Below are 19,378 nucleotides of genomic sequence, written 5' to 3'. Positions count from 1 at the left end.
GGCCTCTGCCGTCCGCCTCCGCGTGGCCACGTGGCTGCAACCGGTCGGGACCTTACCTGCCCTGAGCCGGAGTCTGTCCCTGCAGGGTCGTCTCCTATCAAATCCGATATGAGGGAAATGTGACCGAAGAGACCAGGATCAAGTTCATGACAGATGGCGTGTTGCTCAAGGAGATCCAGAAGGTTGGTTGCTCGTCTCGTCTCCGGACGCAAGGCCAGCGAGCATGGGGCGGGCAGTTCAAGTGCTTGTCTTGCCACCCGCTGGCACGGCAGCCCTGTGTCACCTTGGGCAAGTTCCTTCCCCTCTCTGAGCCTCGTCTTCTTGATCTGCAAGCCGGTACTTCCTCACGCGGTTGTTTTGAAGCAGAAGTTGTACGACGCGTGAACGCGCCTCAGCGTAGCGCCTTGTAGGTGCTCGTTACACAGGAGCTCGTGTCGTTAGGATTTGGTTCACAGACTTTGTGCCTCGGCCACACACGTGTTGCTCCTTGCTGGCTGTGTGGCGTCCACCTGGGCAGAGGTCTCTGGGGAGGGCAGAGGTGACGCCTGCCCCCTCTGCCACGAGGCCGGCCAGGGTCACCCAGGGAGGTGGCTGTGAATGTGGCTCCGGTGTGGTTGACTACGGCTCCTCTCTGTGTGGGAGACGCTGTCCCAGTGTCCTCGGTCCTACCCGCCACCCCCTCGTTCCCTTGCCCTGCGTGTCCTCTCTGCTCTACAGGCGTCTGGATTTGGTAGCTCGCCTCTAATAAATGGTAGCTGCCCATTTTCCAGCAATTTCTCTGCCAGGCACCAGCCCCCAGGCTGCGTACTTTACGGATGGTGTTTGTCACGGAAACCTCCCTGTGACCCCATGAAGTGGGTCCTGTTGCCCCGTTTTACAGATGGAAAACAGACACGGGGAAGTGAAACAACTTACCTGAGGTCACAAACCAGGATCCCCCGGGCCAGTGCTCCCGGATCCGTGCCAGCTGTGAAGGGGGCTCCTGGAGCGGGAATATGGGGTGTGAGTGATGCCGGAGTGGCTCGGGCCCAGGCTGGCGGGCCTCACCACGCCCCCCTCCCCAGGACTTCCTGCTGCGGAGGTACAAGGTGGTGCTCATTGACGAAGCCCACGAGAGGAGCGTGTACACGGACATCCTCATCGGCCTCCTGTCCCGCATCGTGTCTCTCCGGGCGAAGGTAGGGCGGCGGGATGGCGGGGGTCAGGTGAGACAGGGTCTCCTGAGCACGGGGTCCCCCGGGCCCAGGGGCAGGGCTGTGACTCTCGGTGTGAGCGGCCCCCCTGTGATTCCTCCCCCTTGGAATCCTGGATCCGGCCGTGTTACCCTTCCGTCCGTCACCCCGTCTGCCCTCCCGCAGAGGCACCTGCCGCTGAAGCTGGTCATCATGTCGGCCACGCTGCGGGTGGAGGACTTCACGCAGAACCAGCGGCTCTTCGCCCGGCCGCCCCCGGTCATCAAGGTAGCGCCTGGGTCGGCGTCTCGGGCCGGCGAGGGTGGGGAGCGGGGCCCGTCAGCTCCCGCAGCGGGACGCCTGGTCTCGAGGCCGCTCCCGCAAGGCCCCGCTCTGCTGGTGGAGGCCGAGGCCGGGAGGCCTTGGGGAGCTGCTCGCGCCGAGCGGAGAGCTCCGGGGTCGCAGGGGCCAGGGAGGGGGGAGGCACCGAGCTCAGCCCACCCCCCCCCGGTGCCCCTGTGGGCGTGTGTCCCAGGTGGAGTCCAGGCAGTACCCGGTGACGGTGCATTTCAACAAGCGGACGCCGCTGGAAGACTACAGTGGCGAGTGCTTCCGGAAGGTCTGCAAAATCCACCGCATGCTCCCGCCAGGTGAGGCCCCGGCGGCGGGCGAGGCCGGGTCCCCCCTCCGGACCCCAGGCCCCACCTCCCCGCGCTGGCTCTTTCCTGCTGGTGGAACGAACACGAGTTGGACCATTTGAGCCGTTTTTAAGTGTATAATCCGGAGGCGTTTAGCGCCTTGCCAAGTGCAGGCTCCCCTCGCTTGCTCGCTTTGCTTGATCGTACTTCGCGGCTCCTGCGCTCTGACGAGTTAGGGTTCGTGGCGATCCTGCCTCAAGCCAGCCGATCGGGCCCCTTTTCCGACAGCACTTGCTCCCTTCAGCGTCCGTGTCACGCGCTGGCGATCTCCACGGTATTTCAGACTCTCCCCCTGTACGTTTCCAGTGATCTGTGAGCAGCGGTCACCACTCCTGAGAGCTCCGGTGACGGTTAGCAGTTTTTAGCGATATTTTAAATCGAGGCATCCGCGGTGTCTTTTTAGACAGTGACGCCATCGCGCGCTCAGTAGGTTCCAGCATAGCGTAAGCGTAACTTCCGTGTGCACGGGGCAACCCAGCAACAGCTGTGACGCTCGCTTGTGTCACTCATTGTGACGCTCGCTTCTCAGTGGTCTGGGACCAGACCCGCGGCATCTCTGAGGTGTGCCCGTGCTGTGCGGCCGTCCCCACCATCCACAAGAGAAACTCCGTCCCCATTAAACACTAACTCTCCATCCCCCTGTCCTGGCCCCTCCCCCCGTTCTGCTTTCTGTCCCGACGCATTCGTCTATTCGGACATTCTGTACAGACGGACCTGTTCGGTGTGTGGGCTTTTGTGCCTGGCTTCTTTCACGTAGTCTTGCTTTTTCGGGGTTCGTCTGTGTGTTTTCTGCCGTGTGGACGGACCACACTCTGGGGTCCATCCAGCAGCCGACGGACACTTGGATTGTTCCACCTCTCGGCTGTTGTGAATGGAGCTGCCGTGGGTATCTGGGGACAGGTCTTGGGTTGCATCCCTCTTTCCCGGTCTCCTGGGCTAATGCCCACGAGTGGAACAGCCAGGTCGTGCAGGGGCTCTGTCCAGCTCCCTGTCACACGTCCTCTGTGTGGGAGGCGGCTGCCGCTGCTCGTCTCTGTGGCTGAGTCCTGCCGTGACTGGCTCTTCCTTACGCCCAGCTCCTGGCAGGTGGTAGTTGCTAAGTAGATGTTTGCTCCACAAATGACCGGGTAGCCGAGGGATCTGGTTCTTTTCGCAGGGGGCATCCTGGTGTTCCTGACGGGGCAGGCAGAGGTGCACGCACTGTGCCGCAGGCTGAGGAGAGCCTTCCCGCACGCCAGACGCAGGCCTCCAGGTACCCCGGCGGCACTTGGCCCCGAGAGCCTCCCTGTGTGAGAGCCGGCGCCTCACCCACCCTGCCGTTCCCCAGTAAATGGCCAGCAGTGCGGTGGCCTTACTCTGGACGGTGAAGAACAGAGCCCTGGTAACCCGCGTGTGGCCTCGAGACATCTCCCTGCTGAATCTGCTCCTTCTTACAGAAAAGGAAGATCAGGAAGATTCAGTAGAGGAAGTGCGGAAGTTTAAGAAGTCGAGGACAAGAGCGAGGAAGGCCCGGGCAGCGGTATGTAGAGGCTCGTGGGCGCCTGGGGACTCTGAAGCTGCCTTCTCTGGTGGCCAGTGGCCCCATGGCATGTAGATGCCAATGTAATTAAAACGAAATAAAAATAAGGTTCAGTTTTAATCGAATTCTATCAGACGCATTTCAGGTGCTCAGTAGCCACCTGGGGCTGCTGGCGACCGTGCTGGGTCCAGAACATTCCTACCGTGGAAGAGAGTTCTGTTGGGTGGTGCTGCCCTAGAGGCCTCAGGGTGGGCTGTGATTTGAAGGTTCCCTGTGCTGTGGGCCAGGAAGAAGTTTCTGGAAGGCCAGCCCTGAGGCCAGGAAGAAGCTTCTGGAAGGCTGGCCGTGAGGTCCTGAGCAGGGCCTGTGAGGATGTCTGGGAGGGCAGGCAGAGCAAGGGTGCGGAGTCCCACACAATGTCGTTGTGGTTCCGGGGGCGACGGCGTCCTTACTGGGGGGTCACTTGCCCCCGCCCGCTGCGTTTTGGACCTGCCGGGCGGCGTCGTAAGTCCAAGTGTCGACTGGTCCTCACGGCAGCCCGTTGAGACAAGCTCTGTGGTCGTGCCGGTGTTGAGGCGAGGAAGCGGGCAGAATGGTTGTGAGGGCTCACGGGCAGTGCTGGGCCTCGTTCTTGGACATGCTCGTCTTTCCTGCCTGTGACCATGTCTCCCGCAGCTGGGGTTCTGCTGTCTTCTTTGTTTAGACGTTGCCGCAGATCAGTCTGGACAGCTACTCGGTGTTGCCTGCAGGCGAAGGCGACGAGGACAGGGAGGCGGAAATGGACGAGGAGGAGGAGGAGGAGGCCCTGGGCTCCGACCTTGACCTGGACTTGGGGGACGACGGGGCAGACGGAGGTGTGCCCTGGGCAGGGCCCCTGCTCGAGCTCCCTGGGTCATTCGCTCGGCAGGGGTCTGCAGGGCGCCCGCGGTGTGCCAGGCCCGGTGGTTAGGCCCAGACTTGTTGGTCTGGAGCTCAAGAGGGCCGGGCTTTGTGGCCGCCTTGCGCCTGCTGTTTGCTGACTTCCTGTAGCTGCCTGCAGACAGACCCTCCGATGTCCGTAGTGTTGACTGTGATGGGCATGCCACCCCCGGGCTCAGCTTTGCTGGGTAAAGGCAGGCCTCAGGGCTGGCTCGGGGGGGCTGCCCGGTCCCAGGGCCCCCTGTACGGAGATGGGCCCACGGCCTTGTGGGAGCCCCGGGGGCACCCAACCAGCGGTAGGCTCGTGGCCAGATTCTTCCCAACAGACTCTCCAGCGGGGCGGGCGTCCCCCCCCTTGGAGGAGGGTCGTGGGGCCTGAAGAGCCTCCAGGAGCCTCTCAGACTCAGCCCACCCTGTGCTGGTCTGGGGGCGGGGGGCGGCGCCTGGTAGCGGGTGCAACAGGTAGGGGGACGTGGGGCAGCCTGAGGTGGGCTCCCGCGGGGGGCGGGGAGTACCAGCCGGCCCTGCTTTCCCTGCAGGTGCACAGCCGGATGCGTCACTGCCCCTCCACGTGCTCCCGCTCTACTCCCTGCTGGCCCCGGAGAAGCAGGCGCAGGTAACTGTGTGGGCTCCTCCTGGCCTCTTGGGGACGCCTCCTAGGGGCACTGAGATAGGGGAAGGTCAGGCCCGGGGCTGTCCTCCTCCTCAGCAGTTAGGTCAGCGCCCCCAGATGGGAGAGGGTGTTGGGATCCCTTGGAGAACAGGAACGCATCCCTGCGTTTGCGCTGAGGAATGTCGCGGCCAGAGGCCAGGGGAGGGCTTGTCCACCTCGCCACCCGTGGGCCCCCCCAGCCTGGCCGATTTCTCTGGGGTCAAGAGCCCCACGTGTCTGTGCCACCAGCTCTTTCCTGATTCTGGTGTTTTGCGGCCTCTGCTCCCTGACAACCCCAGGTCTTCCAGCCTCCCCCGGAAGGGACACGGCTGTGCGTCGTGGCCACCAACGTGGCCGAGACGTCCCTCACCATCCCGGGCATCAAGTACGTGGTGGACTGTGGGAAAGTGAAGAGGCGTCACTATGACCGCGTCACTGGCGTGTCCTCCTTCCGAGTCACCTGGGTGTCACAGGCCTCAGCCGACCAGCGGGCGGGCCGAGCGGGCCGGACAGAGCCAGGCCACTGCTACAGGTGGGACTCCCCTGGCCTCTCCAGTGACGTTGGGGGTCCCTCTGCGGCAGCCACCACTGAGGAGCAAGGAAGGGGGCCCCCGCCCCAGTCTGCAGCGAGTGCCGTGTCCCCCTGGGGACGGTCCTTGGGGTGCCGTGCAAGCCCTTGTTGGCTCTCAAGCACTCAACGTGCTTGCTTTATTCTGACCCTTAAGCGATACTTATTTTTAGCTGTTTTGTTTTCGTTTTATCTTGTTAACGGCTTTCCGGAGGTACTGTTAACGTACCGGAACTTTGACAGTTTTGAAGCGTGCACTTCTCTGGTATTGGGTGTTCTCAGAACCGTGCAGCTGTCCCCCAGTCTGTCCCAGATGTCGTCACCCCAAAAGAAGCCCCCATCCGCTAGGCGCTTTCCTCCCCTTCCCGTCCCCTTGCTCGGACTGGTGTTTCTGCTTCCCCTGGGTCTCTCCCTGGGGTGGGGGGTTGGGGGGGTTGCTGGGTCACATAGTCACTCTTGCGCCTTCTGGGGCCCATCAAGCGTCTTCCGCAGCGGCTGCCCCACTCTGACGTTCCCAGCAGCCGTGCTCGCAGGTTCCCATCTCCCCACATTCTCGCCAACGTTTGTTCTTTCCGTTTTTTTAGACCTGCAAGTGTGCGTGGTCGCTCGCTGTGCACTTGCTTTGCGTTTCCCCCCCCGACGACCTTGAGCGTCTTTTCATGTGCTATTGGCTATTTGTCTGTGTTCTTGGGAGGACTGTTTTTTCGTTTCTTTTGCTTATTTCTTTAACGGGGTTCTTTTTCCTTTATTGTTGAGTCCTAAGAGTTCTTTACCTAATCTGCGTATTAGCTCTGCCTCAGAGGCGTCATTGGCGAATATCTTTCCCGTCTGTGTTTTGTTATGGTTATTCGATCACTTTATAGCTGGGTTTTTTGGGGTGTGTTTGACATTGTTTTAAATCACGAGAAAAGGAAATTGGGAACCTGTGTAGAGAAAGCTAGTAAGGAGCGACAGTGGTCTCGGGGACTGTGTGCCAGGCACCGGTCTCCCTGCATGTGTGGCTTCGGACATCTGTGCCCCAGCCCCGGTGAGTCCCCTGCTGGCTTGGCCTGTCCCGCAGGAGAGGGAAAGAGGCACGAGGAGGGTCAGTGCCGGCCCTCGTAAGCGTCCTGGTTGAAATCCAGTGCCTGGTAGCTTGGTGGAGCTGCCCTTCTATTTATTTATAAAATGATGGTGTTCTCTCTGGTGCTTCTCCCCCCCTCCAGGCTCTATTCATCTGCGGTTTTCGGTGACTTTGAGCCATTTCCTCCTCCTGAAATCACCCGGAGGCCGGTTGAAGACTTGATCCTTCAGATGAAAGCACTCAACATTGAAAAGGTCAGTGGCGGCCCCTGGCCCTGCCAGCACCCCGCCGAGCCCCCAGCCCCCGCTGAGCCCCCAGCCCCCGCGTGGGCCAGCTCCTGAGATGCGGGGGACCCAGGAGCGGAGCCCCGTGGTGCCGGCCCAGCCACCCGGAGCGCTCTCGTGGGATGCTGTGTCCACACGTGCCGCTGGGCCCTCCCACCTCTCGAGGCACCGCTTCCCCCGGGGCTGCACCCCTGGAGCACCTGGGGGACGAGTGCCTGGGACGGAAGCCACACAGGGAAGGCCTGCCCACTGCACAGAGACCTGTCGCTGTCCTTGGGGCTCACAGAACATTCTGTTGACACGGTCCTCACGTGGCACCTGTCTGGGGGTCACCTGCCTTTCTGCTGCTCCACAAGGGGTTGTGCAGAGAGAGAGAGAGAAAGAGAGGGAGACCCTGGACCATTAGTCCTTTCCCGTTCCTTCCACCCTGACCCCCAGGGCAACCGTGCACCAGCTTTCTGTCCCCGTGGCTTTGTCCGTTTTGGACGTTTCGTATGAAAGGGATCATTCGCATAAACGTCCTCGGGGGTCACCCACGTGGGGGCACGTGTCAGTACTTCGTTCCTCTGTACGGCTGAGTATCGCTCCGTCATAGGGCCAGGCCGCGTCCTGTCTGTCTCGCTGTCGTCGGGCACCTGGGGCGTCTCCACCTCTGGCTGCTACGCACAGAGCCGCTGTGAACGCGGCCGTGTGCGGATTTGTTAGAACACTTGTTTTGAGTTGGTCACGCTTTCTCAGGTGCCCCCATCCCCGATCCCGGTCTGTCTGTCCCCTCCCTCACCCTTTTATTGCGTGAGGACGTCTGCTCCCGTTCACTTAATGCGTTTGCTCTGGTTGAAGGGGCCCCGTGGAGGCGGAGCCCTTATCTGGTGCTTTCTCCGTCTCTGTTGCCAAGAACAGCCCCTAGGACGCACGAGGTGCTCAGTGGACGCACCCGTGAGGTGCTCGGTCTGTGCTTTTGAGTCCGTGGGTCGTGTGAACGAAGGGGTCCCTCTGGCACACCGCGCTGGAGTGTGCCTGGGGCTACTTCCTGAGCGCCCGGGGCTGTGCGCGGTGTCCGGACTGGTGCGGGAGGCGCCGTCCCCTGCCAGGCCAGGCCCTGCTGCCCCTTGTGGCCACCATGCCTGCTTCTCCACATCTCACCGCTGCCCCTGCCGTGTCTCCTGTGCCCAGGTCATCAACTTCCCCTTTCCAACCCCTCCCTCCGCGGAGGCCCTCGTCGCCGCCGAGGAGCTGCTGGTGGCGCTGGGTGCCCTGCAGGCGCCCCAGAAGACAGAAAGGTAGGCGGGGCTGGGGGTGGGGGGAGCAGCGGGCCCCGGGGCCACTTAGCTGTGCCCCCCCGCCCCCCGCCCACCGCACGCCTCTGTCCTCCAGGGTGAAGCAGCTGCAGAGGTCCCGGCTGAGCTGCCCCATCACCGCGCTGGGCAGGACCATGGCCACGTTCCCCGTGGCGCCCCGCTACGCCAAGATGCTGGCGCTGAGCAGACAACACGGCTGCCTGCCCTACGCCATCACCCTCGTGGCTGCCATGACGGTCCGGGAGCTGTTCGAGGAGCTGGACAGGTGGGCCTGCGGGGGCTGCCCTCCGGGGGCGGGGGGGTGACTGGCGTGTGGGGTGGCCTCCTGCTAACTCGGGGCCTCCCTGAGCCGGCAGCGCTCCGTCCCGGTTCCATCCCGACAGAGCTCTGCCTTTGCAGAACTTCCGGGGCAGCGCAGACGTCAAGGGTCTGTTGTGTGACGGCCAGCCCGCCGGGGTTCAGCTCTCCCTCTGCCACTTCCGGGCTGTGTGGCCTTGGGGAGACGACTTCACCTCTCTGTGAAGAGAGGGGGAAAGTGGGGATGAGGCCTTAATAACAGTTGAGCTGTCGTCAGGGTTAAAGTAGCAGATGCGAGGGGCACCTGGGTGGCTCAGTCTGTTAAGCGTCTGACTTCAGCTCAGGTCATGATGTTGTGGTTTGTGAGTTCGAGCCCCGCGTCGGGCTCTGGGCTGACGGCTCGGAGCCTGGAGCCTGCTTCAGATTCTGTGTCTCCCTCTCTCTGCCCCTCCCCTGCTCATGCTTTGTTGTTCTCTGTCTCAAAATAAATAAAAACATTTAAAAAAATAAAATTAAAGTAGCGGACGCGAGCAAAGTGCTCCAAACCGAGCCTGACGGGTGCCTTAACCTGCGTGTCCGCTCTTCAGGCCAGGGAGCCAGGAGGGTAATTCATCCAGGCCACGCTCGGTGGTGGTCACAGCAGGGTTCAGGCTCTTGTCGCTTGTGAGCAGCTCGGCAACATGCGACGTCACTCGTTTGTTGGATCCTTTCTTTGTATCGGTCCCTAGACGCGGACTGGTCGGGTTAGGAAGCAGGCGTGTGTATCATCTGGTGGGCTGCTGGCAGTGAATTTTGATTCTGGGACCTCAGTTGTGTTCGGCGGCGGCCCCACCAGGCATTTTCTCTGCCCCTGAGCCTCCCAGCCTGCCCTGATTAACTAATGCGTTCCCTGCCCCTGTGGCCCAGAGGGCGGCCGGGCCAGTAACCCAGGTGGTACTTATGTTGGCAGACCGGCCACCAGTGACGAGGAGCTCGCCAGGCTGAAGGGCAAGCGGGCCCGGGTGGCCCAGATGAAAAGGATCTGGGCCGGGCAGGGCGCCTCTCTCCAGCTCGGGGACATCATGGTGCTGCTGGGTGCGTGCCCGGTGCGGCGTGGAGGGGTGGGGGGCAGGCGGGCCTGGGCGGGGTTCCGGGGGGCAGGGGCTAGGCGGGCCTGGGGGGGGGGGGGGGGGTGGGGGGGGGGGGGGGGGGGGCTAGGCGGGCCTGGGGTTGGGGGCAGGCGGGCCTGGGCGGGGCAGCAAGCGAGCACCCTCCTCGTCCTTAGGTGCCGTGGGAGCCTGTGAGTACTCCGGCTGCTCGCCCCAGTTCTGCGAGGCCAACGGGCTTCGGTACAAGGCCATGATGGAGATCCGGCGCCTGCGGGGCCAGCTGACCACCGCAGGTACCATCCGCCCCCCACGCCAGCCTCCCAGTCTCAGGCAGCATGCGGCAGAGAACTTGACTATTTTGAGGTTTCAAGTTGTTTTGGGCGACACCAGCCACGTACAGTCAATCCCCGTTACCCACGGATTCCACGTTTGCAAACCCACCTGCTTCCCGAGACTTTAACCCAGACCAGTACTGGGTGCTTCCCGGGCGTGCGCGCCAGCGGGGGGGTAACGTGCACACTGGTTCCCATCAGGCTGTCTGTCCCTCGGTCTCCTCTTTTCCTTAGTGACATTCCTCTTGTCACCCTCTGCCCCCCACTGCTCCCCATACCCCCTTCTCAGCGGCCCCTGTACCCCCCCACAGTTTCACTCTGGGGCTCCCCACTGCTTGCTCCATGGCCAAGTGGAGAGCCCCTTTTTGCGAGTCGGGGAGCAGCCCCCCACTTTCTGCCCCTGGGCTGAGCCGGCGGAGACCAGACCTGTGTGAGGCCGCGTCGGGAGGCGGGGGCTCCAGGCACAGAGGCTTCCGGGCTTCTGTGTTCTGTCCTTGGGGCCTGTTCGTTTCCTATTTTTCCCCTTTTTTCTCTTTTCTTCACCTCCAACGACATCCGTTTTGCCGAAGGTCTTGTAGAGAAACAGGTTTACGGGGCAAATCTCAGAGCAGAAACAGTCCAGTCTGCGCCCACCTTCCTTCCTGGCCCTCATCCCCTGGTTCTCCACCCTGCCGCGTCCCCCTCCGAGGTGCAGGGCCCGAACCCCCCATCCCCTCTCTCCCCCTGCAAGGTACCCCCACAGCTTCAGACCCCCCTCCTCTGGTGCGGAAGCGTGAGGCCTCTCCTCGTGTCAGGCCTGCCTCAGCAGCAACCCCTGCAGGAGCTCGAGAGGAGATGATCTCGCCCTACCATGCACGCTTGGGGGGGTGACCCGTTCACAGAGCCCATCGGGGAAGTCACGTGCAGGCTGAGCAGGGTCTCCCTTGGTGCCTCACTCAGATGCCCACTAAGGCACTGGGGTCTTGGTTTGGGGCAGGCAGCTGGTTGTGTCCTGCTGAGGACACCCCGGCAACCTCGGTGGAGAAGAGCCCTGGCGAGCAGGTGACTGAGTCGGGAGCTTCACGCCGAGGGGCCTGAGCCCTTCCAGAAGGTCAGGGCGGAGGCAGCCCCGGGCCTCGCCGTCCCCACCACTGCCGTCCTCACACCCGGCTCTCCCCGCAGTCAATACCGTGTGCCCCGAGGCCGGGCTCTTCGTGGACCCCAAGATGCAGCCACCTTCCGAGAGCCAGGTGACCTACCTGCGGCAGATCGTGGTGGCCGGCCTGGGCGACCACCTGGCCCGCAGGGTCCAGAGCGAGGACCTGCCGGACGACAAGTGGAAGAACGCCTACAAGGTCAGCCTCGGGAAGCGTGCGGGCGGGTCGCTGCGCCAGGCTGCCCTCCGCCCTGCCCTCCCCACCCCCACCCGTCCCCCTCTGGGAAAGCCCCCGCCAAGGATCGGGGTGGGGTCACAGCGGGCTCCCACCTCCCTTTGGGCCTTGGCTCTGCCCCAGCTGCATTTTTGTAGCAGCTGAATTGAGAGAGAAGTCACACACGGTACAATTCACCATCTCGAGGTGTGCAGTCTGGAGGTGTTTAGTGTGTTCGCCCAGCGATGCAACCGTCCCCACAGCTGATTCCCGGACACGTGCGGCGTCCCCAAAAGATGCACGTGCCCGCTAGCAGTGGCCCCTCGTTTTCTCCTGATCTCCCCACCCCTAACCCGCTCTGTGTCTGTGCCGGACTCTTGGTGCTGGCGGAGGTGACCGGCACGAGGCGCTCTGTGCCTTCTCTCGCTTGGCATCTCATCGTTCAGGTTCATCCGGGTGCTGGCACGGGTCGGTGCAGCATCCGCGGGGCGGATTCGCCACGCGCACGTCTGCGTGGACAGACGCACGGAGAGCCACGCCGGCGGCTGGCGGAACACTCTCCTGTTCTCTGGGCTGAGCGTGGGATCCGGTTCACACGGGTCAGTCTCAGCTGCTGTGCGCGCGTCTCCTGGTCTCACGCCCGCTCGCCGTGTCTCCGCAGACGCCTCTCCTCGATGACCCCGTCTTCATCCACCCCAGTTCCGTCCTTTTCAGAGAGCTCCCTGAATTTGTGGTCTACCAGGAAATCGTGGAGACGACCAAGATGTACATGAAAGGTAGCCAGGCCGGTGGCCGGCCCCTCGCCTGGCCCACTGCGGCTCTGCTGAGCTGTGTCACCGGGACCCTGTCGGGGGAGAACCCGGGAGGCCCTCCCGTGCGGAGGTGCCCGCTGCGACCCCCGGCCCTTCTCTTCCTGGCCCGCAGGCGTCTCGGCCGTGGAGGTCCAGTGGATCCCAGCCCTGCTGCCTTCCTACTGCCAGTTCGACAAGCCCCTGAAGACGCCGCCCCCTGCCTACTGCCCCGAGAAGGGGCGGGTCCAGTGTCACCGGACCAGCGTGTTCTGTGAGTTGGGGCGACCTGCCACCGCCCTGGTGGACATGTGGCCACACACCACGTGCCCTGGAAGCGTGTGGCGCGGGCAGTGTGGCCTCAGCCTTCTTCCTCTTTGGTGGGTGGGCCCAAGGGCTCGGGGCCAGGACGAGGGGCCTGTGGGAACCCATCCCAATCTCTCGCTCACGGGCCCCTGCCCTCCAGACCGTGTCGGCTGGCCGCTCCCCGCGGTCCAGGTGGATTTTCCGGAGGGCATTGACTGCTACAAGCACTTCGCCCGGTTTCTGCTGGAAGGGCAGGTAGGCGGCCCGGCGGCTCCCTCGGCCCCTGGTGTCGTGGGCAGAAGGGGAGCCGGACCCCTCACCCTATCCTGTGCTGTCTCCTCAGGTCTTCCCTCAGCTGGCCTCACGCCGGGGCTGTTTGCTGTCCAGTCCTGGAACGATGCTAAAGACGTGGGCCAGGTACGGGCTTGCCCGGGAGCGTCGGGTGGCAAGGGGAGCGGGACTAGCACCCTGGGACAGCCGGGACAGATCACCGCCCACCAACCGAGAGGCTTAAAACGACGGAAGTGTGTTTCTCGTGGCCGTGGAGGCCAGAGGTTGGAAGTCAAGGCGTCCGCAGGGCTGTGCTCCCTTTGAAGGCTCTGGCGGGGTCCTTCCTGTCTCTTCCAGCTCCTGGTGCGTCCAGGCGTCCCTTGGCCTGTGACCACATCGCCCCCGTGTCTGCCTCTGTTTTCACGTGGCTGGCCCTCTCGGCCTCTGTGTCTTCTCTTCTCATAAGGACACCAGTCGTCGGATCTAGGGCCCGCCCCCAGTCAGCACGACCTCCCCTTAAGTAATTGTACCCTCAAAGGTTCTCTTCAAATAAGGTCACGGTCTGCGGTTTGGGGGAGACCCTGGTCAGCCCATCGTGAGGCTCCAGGTATCAGCAGGGAGCATCCTGGGGGCTGCCTGCCCGCTGAGCACAGACCCGCCTCCCTCCCATCAGCCTCCTCCTCCCTTCTGCTCTCTTCCTGCTTGTGGCCCCCACCGGGGCCAGACATGTACGAAGCAGGCAGGCGTGCACACGCCCCGGCATTCCCGGGGACTCTGGGTAGGGGCAGGGGGCCGGGTGCCCCCTACCCCTCTGCCAGCCAAGTCACGCCCCCGGCAGACAGTTGTGAGCACCAGCTGTGTGCCAGGCACGTTCGCGTGCTGGGGCACGGGCACAACCCCGCCCCCTGTGGGGATGTCGCAGTGCGGGGAGGCCAACACCGAGCCCCACCGTGACTAGTGCAGATGGCGTGTGGGGACCGGGCAACAGAGGGACAGAGCAGCACGTTGGGGATGAGCGTCTGCGGGGCTGGGGTTGGTCGGGGGGAGCCTGGCTGAGCAGATGGGGAGGAGGTGATGCTGGGAGCAGGGATGCGGAGGAAGGTTCCAGGCAGGAGGAACAGCCCGCGCGGGAGTGAGGAGAGCCAGGGTGCCGGATGAGGGTGTGAGAGGAGAGGTGGTCGGTGGGGCGCCAGGGTCTAGACCCTCCTCTCCGGCCAACACCGCCAGCACGACGGAGGGAGACCCTTCACCGGCCTCGGTCAGGCTGGCCTGGCGGGAGCGCCTGCCCCTTCACACAGATTCCGGCGGAGTGAAGCCACAGCGTGCGTCCCCCACCTGCAGGCTGCAGCCCAGGACAGAGAGCCTCCTGAGAGCCCTTGCTGCCGAGCGCGCCAGCTGCCGAGACGCCTTGCTCGCCGCTTGGAAGAAAAACCCCAAATGTGAGCTCCCCCGGGGCGAGCGACCCGTGGCCAGGGGGTTGGGAGCGGACAGGAGGGGACCCACCGAGGCAAGCCGGGGTCGGTGGGCGGATCTGCCCCAGCAGGCAGCCGGGTCCAGAGCCACCCTGACGCCGACCTCCCTCCTGCTTCCCGCAGACCTGCTGACCGAATACTGCCAGTGGCTCCCGCAGGCCATGCACGCCGACGTCGAGAAGGCCTGGCCCCCTGCCTGCGACCACTGACCTGAGGCCTGGCTGCAAGGCCAAGCACTTGTCTGGAGACCCAGGAGGCTGGCAGTGGCCACCCTGATACGCGGGCTGCTCCCAGGAGGCGGGCCGAGCCCCCAGGAACCCTCTCTCCTCTCGGACACGGGACGTCTGGACACAGCTCGCTGCTGTCCTGGGCAGTCTGACGTGGGCGGCTTCTTAGAACTGTTTATTCCGTAGGGGGTAATGGTGTCTTCTCACACGCTGCTCTGTGGACTACGTTAGTCCCTTGTGGGGCGGCAGCCTGGAGGGCGGAGCGGCGGGGAGCGGGAGGGTGCGTGCGGGCCCTTCCCAGCGGGCTGGGCGCTCCCTTGCCGGGTTTGGTGCTGTAATAAATCTCAGCCGTGAGAACAACTGCGAGCGAGTCGAGTGAGTCTCTGAATGCGGGGGTGGTCGGAAACTAGTCTGGGTGGGGGCTCACCCAGGTGTTCACTATGCCTGTAGGGGGTGTTGATTCCTTCCTTCAGCCGAATATTCGTCCTAAACCAGTTTGTGCTAATGCTGTAGTACAAATGCATAAATTCTAAAACGTAGATATGTAAATAAAATAACAGAGATACACATTTAATATTCCAGAATTACTCTCTCCATAGCTTGGCCGCTAATCCCAGTGTACCCCCAAACCAGGAGGTCCCCCCTACTCTCCCCACATTCCAGCCAGCTGCAGGTTGGGTGGGCTCTACCCCCAGAGTTTGTCCAGAAACCCCTCGTGCTCCCCAGCTCCACTCCTGCCCGCCCACATACACGCCCCCAGTCCCTGAATCCCTAACAAGCCCCCACCAGCTCCTGCCTGCTCTCCCAGCCTCCACCTGCTGGCTCAGGGCGTATTCTCCACCTGGCAGCCAGAGGGAGCCTTTTTACAGCTAAATCTGAACATGCCATGCCACATCAGGCCTTCTAGAATCTTCGATAAAATTCAAGACCCTTATATAACCCTCGTTCACCAAACTCCATGCACAGGGCTTGCTTTCAGTGTCTTCAGACAGGGCTCTCCTCCCCCTCCCAACCTGGAGCCTTAGCACCTGTCATTTCCCCTGCTTAGCCAGGCCTCCTGACGGCTGTTGCATACCAGCTTCCACACCCTCCCCCTCCAGTCTCCATCTTATCAGTATTACTGTCTTCCTAAAACTTAACCTATACCGGATGAATGCTAGTCTCTAGAACTCAAACCTTGCTTCTCTTCTCCAAGGAATACTCAACTAACACTGTACCTGGGCACACAGTAGGAGCTCCATGCATGCGCATCACCGGCATTAGGCGCTCAGGAGCCACTGACTAAACGGCCACTTGCAAAACCCTCCTTAGAAATCACAAGCCGGTGACTAGAATAGGAGTGTAGAAACGCAGATTCCTGGGTCCACCGCCCACCTATTCAATCTGAATCTCCGCGGGGGAGGGGGGTTCCCTGGGTAACCGCGTTTGGGACCGGGCCGGGGACGTTTCCTAGCGCTGCCTTGTCCATGGGGGCTTGTTTCCCAGACCCACTAATGCGGGGCATCTGGGTCACCTTCCCTGCTTTGCCTTCTGGTGGTGCGACGGCTTTCGGACAAAAAAAAAAAAAAGAAAAACAAGTGGAGATGCCGGGGATTGAACCCGGGGCCTCATACATGCAAAGCATGCGCTCTACCACTGAGCTACATCCCCTACCCGTGAGCCCTTTTTTTCGAGGAATAGAGATATCGGAAGCCACATCTTCGTCTCGTGCCCACGTTTTTCTCCTTCCCGGATGCTTAGTATCCCATCGTTTCCGAGAGGTCCCTCCGCGCCTCGGGAGGCCCACTGGCCAGGCGCACCCGGCGCTGCGTCTGTGACAATCCCGGCTGGGGATGGATGCGCGCGGTAGCAGGTCGGCGCTGTATCTATATGAACCGACCCAGAAAACGGCTGCCATAGCGTGTCCTCGTTAGTATAGTGGTGAGTATCCCCGCCTGTCACGCGGGAGACCGGGGTTCGATTCCCCGACGGGGAGGCTGGCAAACCGTTTTAAAAGCAGCAGAGGCTTTCCTTGGACGAAGACACCCTGCGCACTGGGCCTAGTAACGCGCCCCTTAGGGCCCTCGCAAAGATGAGCCAAGTCCTTGGAGTCAACTGCGCGGGAGAAGCACGCTACCCCATGTGTGCCCTGTTACCTACATGAAATATACACAGACTGTCAGTGTGTTATTATTTCTACTTCTCATGGGCATCACAGTAACAAGAGCCAATGATTTTAGAGCTCTCACCACGTCCGGGGGCAATATTTACGGGTGTGCGCTCCTTCCGAGGCTGGCTGGGGCTATCTGGTCACCCAGGCGGGTGGGGAAGCAGCTCTGTAACCTGCCCAAGGTGGCGTCAATCACAATCTGCTGGAGACACCGGTTACCTCTGGGGGGAAGGACTGCAGTAGGGTGGGAGTGACTCTCACCTTCCATTCTGTACCCGTCTGCACCGTTTGAATTTTATTTTTCTCCCTCCCTCCCTCCCTTCCTTCCTTTCTTCCCTTCTTTCCTTCCTTATTCAATTTTTATCAAAATGATACACTTCAATGATTTCCAAAGAATGGTGTTTAAAGGACTATAGGTGATTGTTGCACCATCTTGTGAATATACTAAATGCCACTAAACGGTTCGCTTTGAAATGGTTACTTTTATGTTACGCGAATCTCACCTGAATTTTTAAAAAATTGATTTTAACAAAAAAAAATTAATTGTAACAACAGATCAAGACTTGTTTGGGGAAGGAAGGAATGGGATGGGCGGATGGGAGTGTAAATGGCTTCAGCCTATTCAGAAAGCACCTGGAAACCCGTGTATTCCACCATCTAACTTGATAATCCCATGCATGGAATTTTGCCATTAGGGAGACAAACTTTAAATGCAAAATACAAATAACTTTGGTCTTTTTTGCTTAGGAGCATTGCTATTATGCTGAATACCTGGTTAGTGCATTTGTGACTGGACCAGACGGTCATTAGGTGCTTAGCAAACACTTGTGAGATGACCTCACGTCATGAAGGACCTCCCCACTCGGACGCCAACCTGTTGACCTCTTCACGCCTTGAAGCTGAGCAGGTGCCACCGGAACGGTGGCCATGCGTGGAGGCCGGATCTGAGTCACTCACTGCCCGAAGGAAAGTCACAATCTGCCTGTTGCGTCCTCCACACGCCTTGACGTGGTCAGCATCTCTGCCACACCTTAGGCTGCTTGGGGAGTTGCACCCGAGACATGACCTTGTTCCTATGTACAAAGAAGGGGGCTTGAGAAAGTGGAGTTCTGAGCCAGGTACGATTCATTCATCCATTCACTTGTTCATTAATTCTACAGATATTTATCAAGCACCTATTAGGTGCCAGGCACTGTTCTAGACCTTGAAGGATACGGAGGTGACCAAGGCACGTGACTTCCCTGCCCTCAGGGGTCTGTCATTAGCGCTGGGGAGACAGAGAATGGACAAGGAAAAACAATACCTACCCTAACAGTAAACGGTAAGGGGCTGGGGTCAGGTTGGGAGGCGTGATCCGGGAGGGCTTCTCGGAGGCGGTGACCTTGAAGGACAAGAAGGAGTAGATGCCGGCGAGCCTGGTCGACGTGGGTTCCAGCTGGTTCTGGACTTTCCGCATCGGATGTCCAGGGCGGAGGACCCAGGGCCGGCACCACGACCAGGAGGATCTGAGCGAAGCAGCGCCTTACCAGCAGCCGAAATAGCTCAGTTGGGAGAGCGTTAGACTGAAGATCTAAAGGTCCCTGGTTCGATCCCGGGTTTCGGCAGTCGCTTTTTTTTTTTTTCCCCCCCCCGCCGCGAAAGGCGGTTGGAAAAAACCGGAACAGGGAGGCTAATTCTCCGCGATTAATAAAGAGTTTCGCTTTCTTTAAACCCGGCTCCGAGCGGTATCCACGGGAAATGGGAGCGGAGGGAAACTTCCGCGCAATGTGGAGAATTCTAACGCGGCTGTTTCCCCTGCCTCCATTTCTCGCTTCTCGGAAACGTTTATTAATGTCTGTCACGTGTTTGTTGATGTCTGCTCGTTAATTTGGGCTTTCTGCGTATGAATTTCTGTTCCCCGAAACCCGCGCAACTAAATCAAGGACCGAGCAGGGGACAGCTTCCCTAAGATGGAGTTAAGTCAAGTAGGACTTTTGTTCTTCGGTTTTGAACGGAAAGAATAAAAGAAAATATTGAACCCTTTGATATATAGTGATACACAGGGGAACTTGAAAATGCTTAAAAGGAGTACCTGAAAGCCCTGATCAGAGCCGGTCCTCGTTAGTATAGTGGTGAGTATCCCCGCCTGTCACGCGGGAGACCGGGGTTCGATTCCCCGACGGGGAGGCACGCAGGTTTTTGCGTAATCCTCTGTTACTGTTTTCATTTCTCTTCCAGATAAATCAGATTCTCCCACTTTCGCGGAAACTCTTTTCTACGAACGACTAAACCTGACCGGCGTGCGAGATTCGTTGTAGATTCTATCGACTGCCTGGTCAAAATCATGCCCCGAGTCCCCAGTGTTCCACAGTTACAGGAAAGAAAAAGCCCAAGGTCTCCCACCCAGGCTTCATTTCCCCAATCATGCTCACAGCGCTGCACAAAAGTGCTGGGTTTGCGCCATGCTGTCGCGGGACGCGGGTTTGCGCCATGCTGTCGCGGGAGGGTCAACCTCCAAGGCCAGGAAATGCTCCTTCTGCTGCAAATATTCCAATCTCTGTGGCTTGCTCCGGACCAGGCTGGCCCTCGGAAAATGTTTATGGATTTGAGACAGGAAGTGTGGGGACGCTACCGTGAAACGCTTTCTTGTCTTAACTTGCAGACTCCTTCCTGGGTGGCTATCAGCCTTCCTAGGCTCCTCTTCTTCCATTCGTTTTTTTTGTCACATTCATTCTGCAAATATACACTGAGTACTTATTAGGGGCCAGGCACTGTTCTAGGCACTGGGGCTATAGCAGGAACCACGAGGCCCTGGCCCCTGCCCTACTGAGTTTATGACACCGGTGATAAACAAATAGTATTAAAAAAAAAAAAAAAAAAAAAAAAAAATCTCCCAGAGAGGAAAAGGCGGGAAAAAAGAAAAAAAAAAAGGGGGGGGGGGGGGGGCAT

The 19,378-nt window shown here is 60.6% G+C and overlaps 2 protein-coding genes, 1 long non-coding RNA gene and 4 other non-coding genes across 7 annotated transcripts in view; 5 read left to right on the top strand and 2 right to left on the bottom strand.

The window, feature by feature from the left end:
* Positions 1-14,662, top strand: part of DHX37 (DEAH-box helicase 37) — a 28,416-nt gene extending 13,754 nt beyond the window's left edge. Inside the window, exons 7-27 of the mRNA XM_049620656.1 lie at positions 86-182; positions 1,065-1,178; positions 1,359-1,460; positions 1,708-1,822; positions 3,027-3,122; positions 3,307-3,389; positions 4,093-4,243; positions 4,847-4,923; positions 5,259-5,491; positions 6,733-6,844; positions 8,048-8,154; positions 8,249-8,437; positions 9,419-9,543; positions 9,734-9,850; positions 11,051-11,223; positions 11,900-12,014; positions 12,163-12,300; positions 12,493-12,587; positions 12,676-12,749; positions 13,944-14,041; positions 14,198-14,662. Of these exons, the coding sequence (XP_049476613.1) occupies positions 86-182; positions 1,065-1,178; positions 1,359-1,460; positions 1,708-1,822; positions 3,027-3,122; positions 3,307-3,389; positions 4,093-4,243; positions 4,847-4,923; positions 5,259-5,491; positions 6,733-6,844; positions 8,048-8,154; positions 8,249-8,437; positions 9,419-9,543; positions 9,734-9,850; positions 11,051-11,223; positions 11,900-12,014; positions 12,163-12,300; positions 12,493-12,587; positions 12,676-12,749; positions 13,944-14,041; positions 14,198-14,283 (2,497 nt within the window). The 3' untranslated portion in view covers positions 14,284-14,662. The remainder of the gene's footprint in view (positions 1-85; positions 183-1,064; positions 1,179-1,358; positions 1,461-1,707; positions 1,823-3,026; positions 3,123-3,306; positions 3,390-4,092; positions 4,244-4,846; positions 4,924-5,258; positions 5,492-6,732; positions 6,845-8,047; positions 8,155-8,248; positions 8,438-9,418; positions 9,544-9,733; positions 9,851-11,050; positions 11,224-11,899; positions 12,015-12,162; positions 12,301-12,492; positions 12,588-12,675; positions 12,750-13,943; positions 14,042-14,197) is intronic.
* The window catches only part of SCARB1 (scavenger receptor class B member 1), a 500,386-nt gene that overhangs the window by 378,225 nt on the left and 102,783 nt on the right, over positions 1-19,378 (top strand). The window lies entirely within an intron of this gene.
* TRNAA-UGC (transfer RNA alanine (anticodon UGC)) lies at positions 15,880-15,951 on the bottom strand. The gene has a single exon. It is a non-coding gene; the product is annotated as a tRNA-Ala (tRNA).
* On the top strand, positions 16,205-16,276 carry TRNAD-GUC (transfer RNA aspartic acid (anticodon GUC)). The gene has a single exon. It is a non-coding gene; the product is annotated as a tRNA-Asp (tRNA).
* On the bottom strand, positions 16,925-18,901 carry LOC125915032 (uncharacterized). Its single transcript, XR_007455537.1, has 3 exons — positions 18,522-18,901; positions 17,758-17,831; positions 16,925-17,523 (listed from the first exon to the last, which is right to left on the bottom strand). It is a non-coding gene; the product is annotated as an uncharacterized LOC125915032 (long non-coding RNA).
* Positions 17,982-18,054, top strand: TRNAF-GAA (transfer RNA phenylalanine (anticodon GAA)). The gene has a single exon. It is a non-coding gene; the product is annotated as a tRNA-Phe (tRNA).
* TRNAD-GUC (transfer RNA aspartic acid (anticodon GUC)) lies at positions 18,545-18,616 on the top strand. The gene has a single exon. It is a non-coding gene; the product is annotated as a tRNA-Asp (tRNA).

This window comes from Panthera uncia (assembly GCF_023721935.1).
Source record: "Panthera uncia isolate 11264 chromosome D3 unlocalized genomic scaffold, Puncia_PCG_1.0 HiC_scaffold_9, whole genome shotgun sequence".
NCBI lineage: Eukaryota > Metazoa > Chordata > Mammalia > Carnivora > Felidae > Panthera > Panthera uncia.
This window is presented reverse-complemented; position numbering and strand designations above follow the sequence as displayed.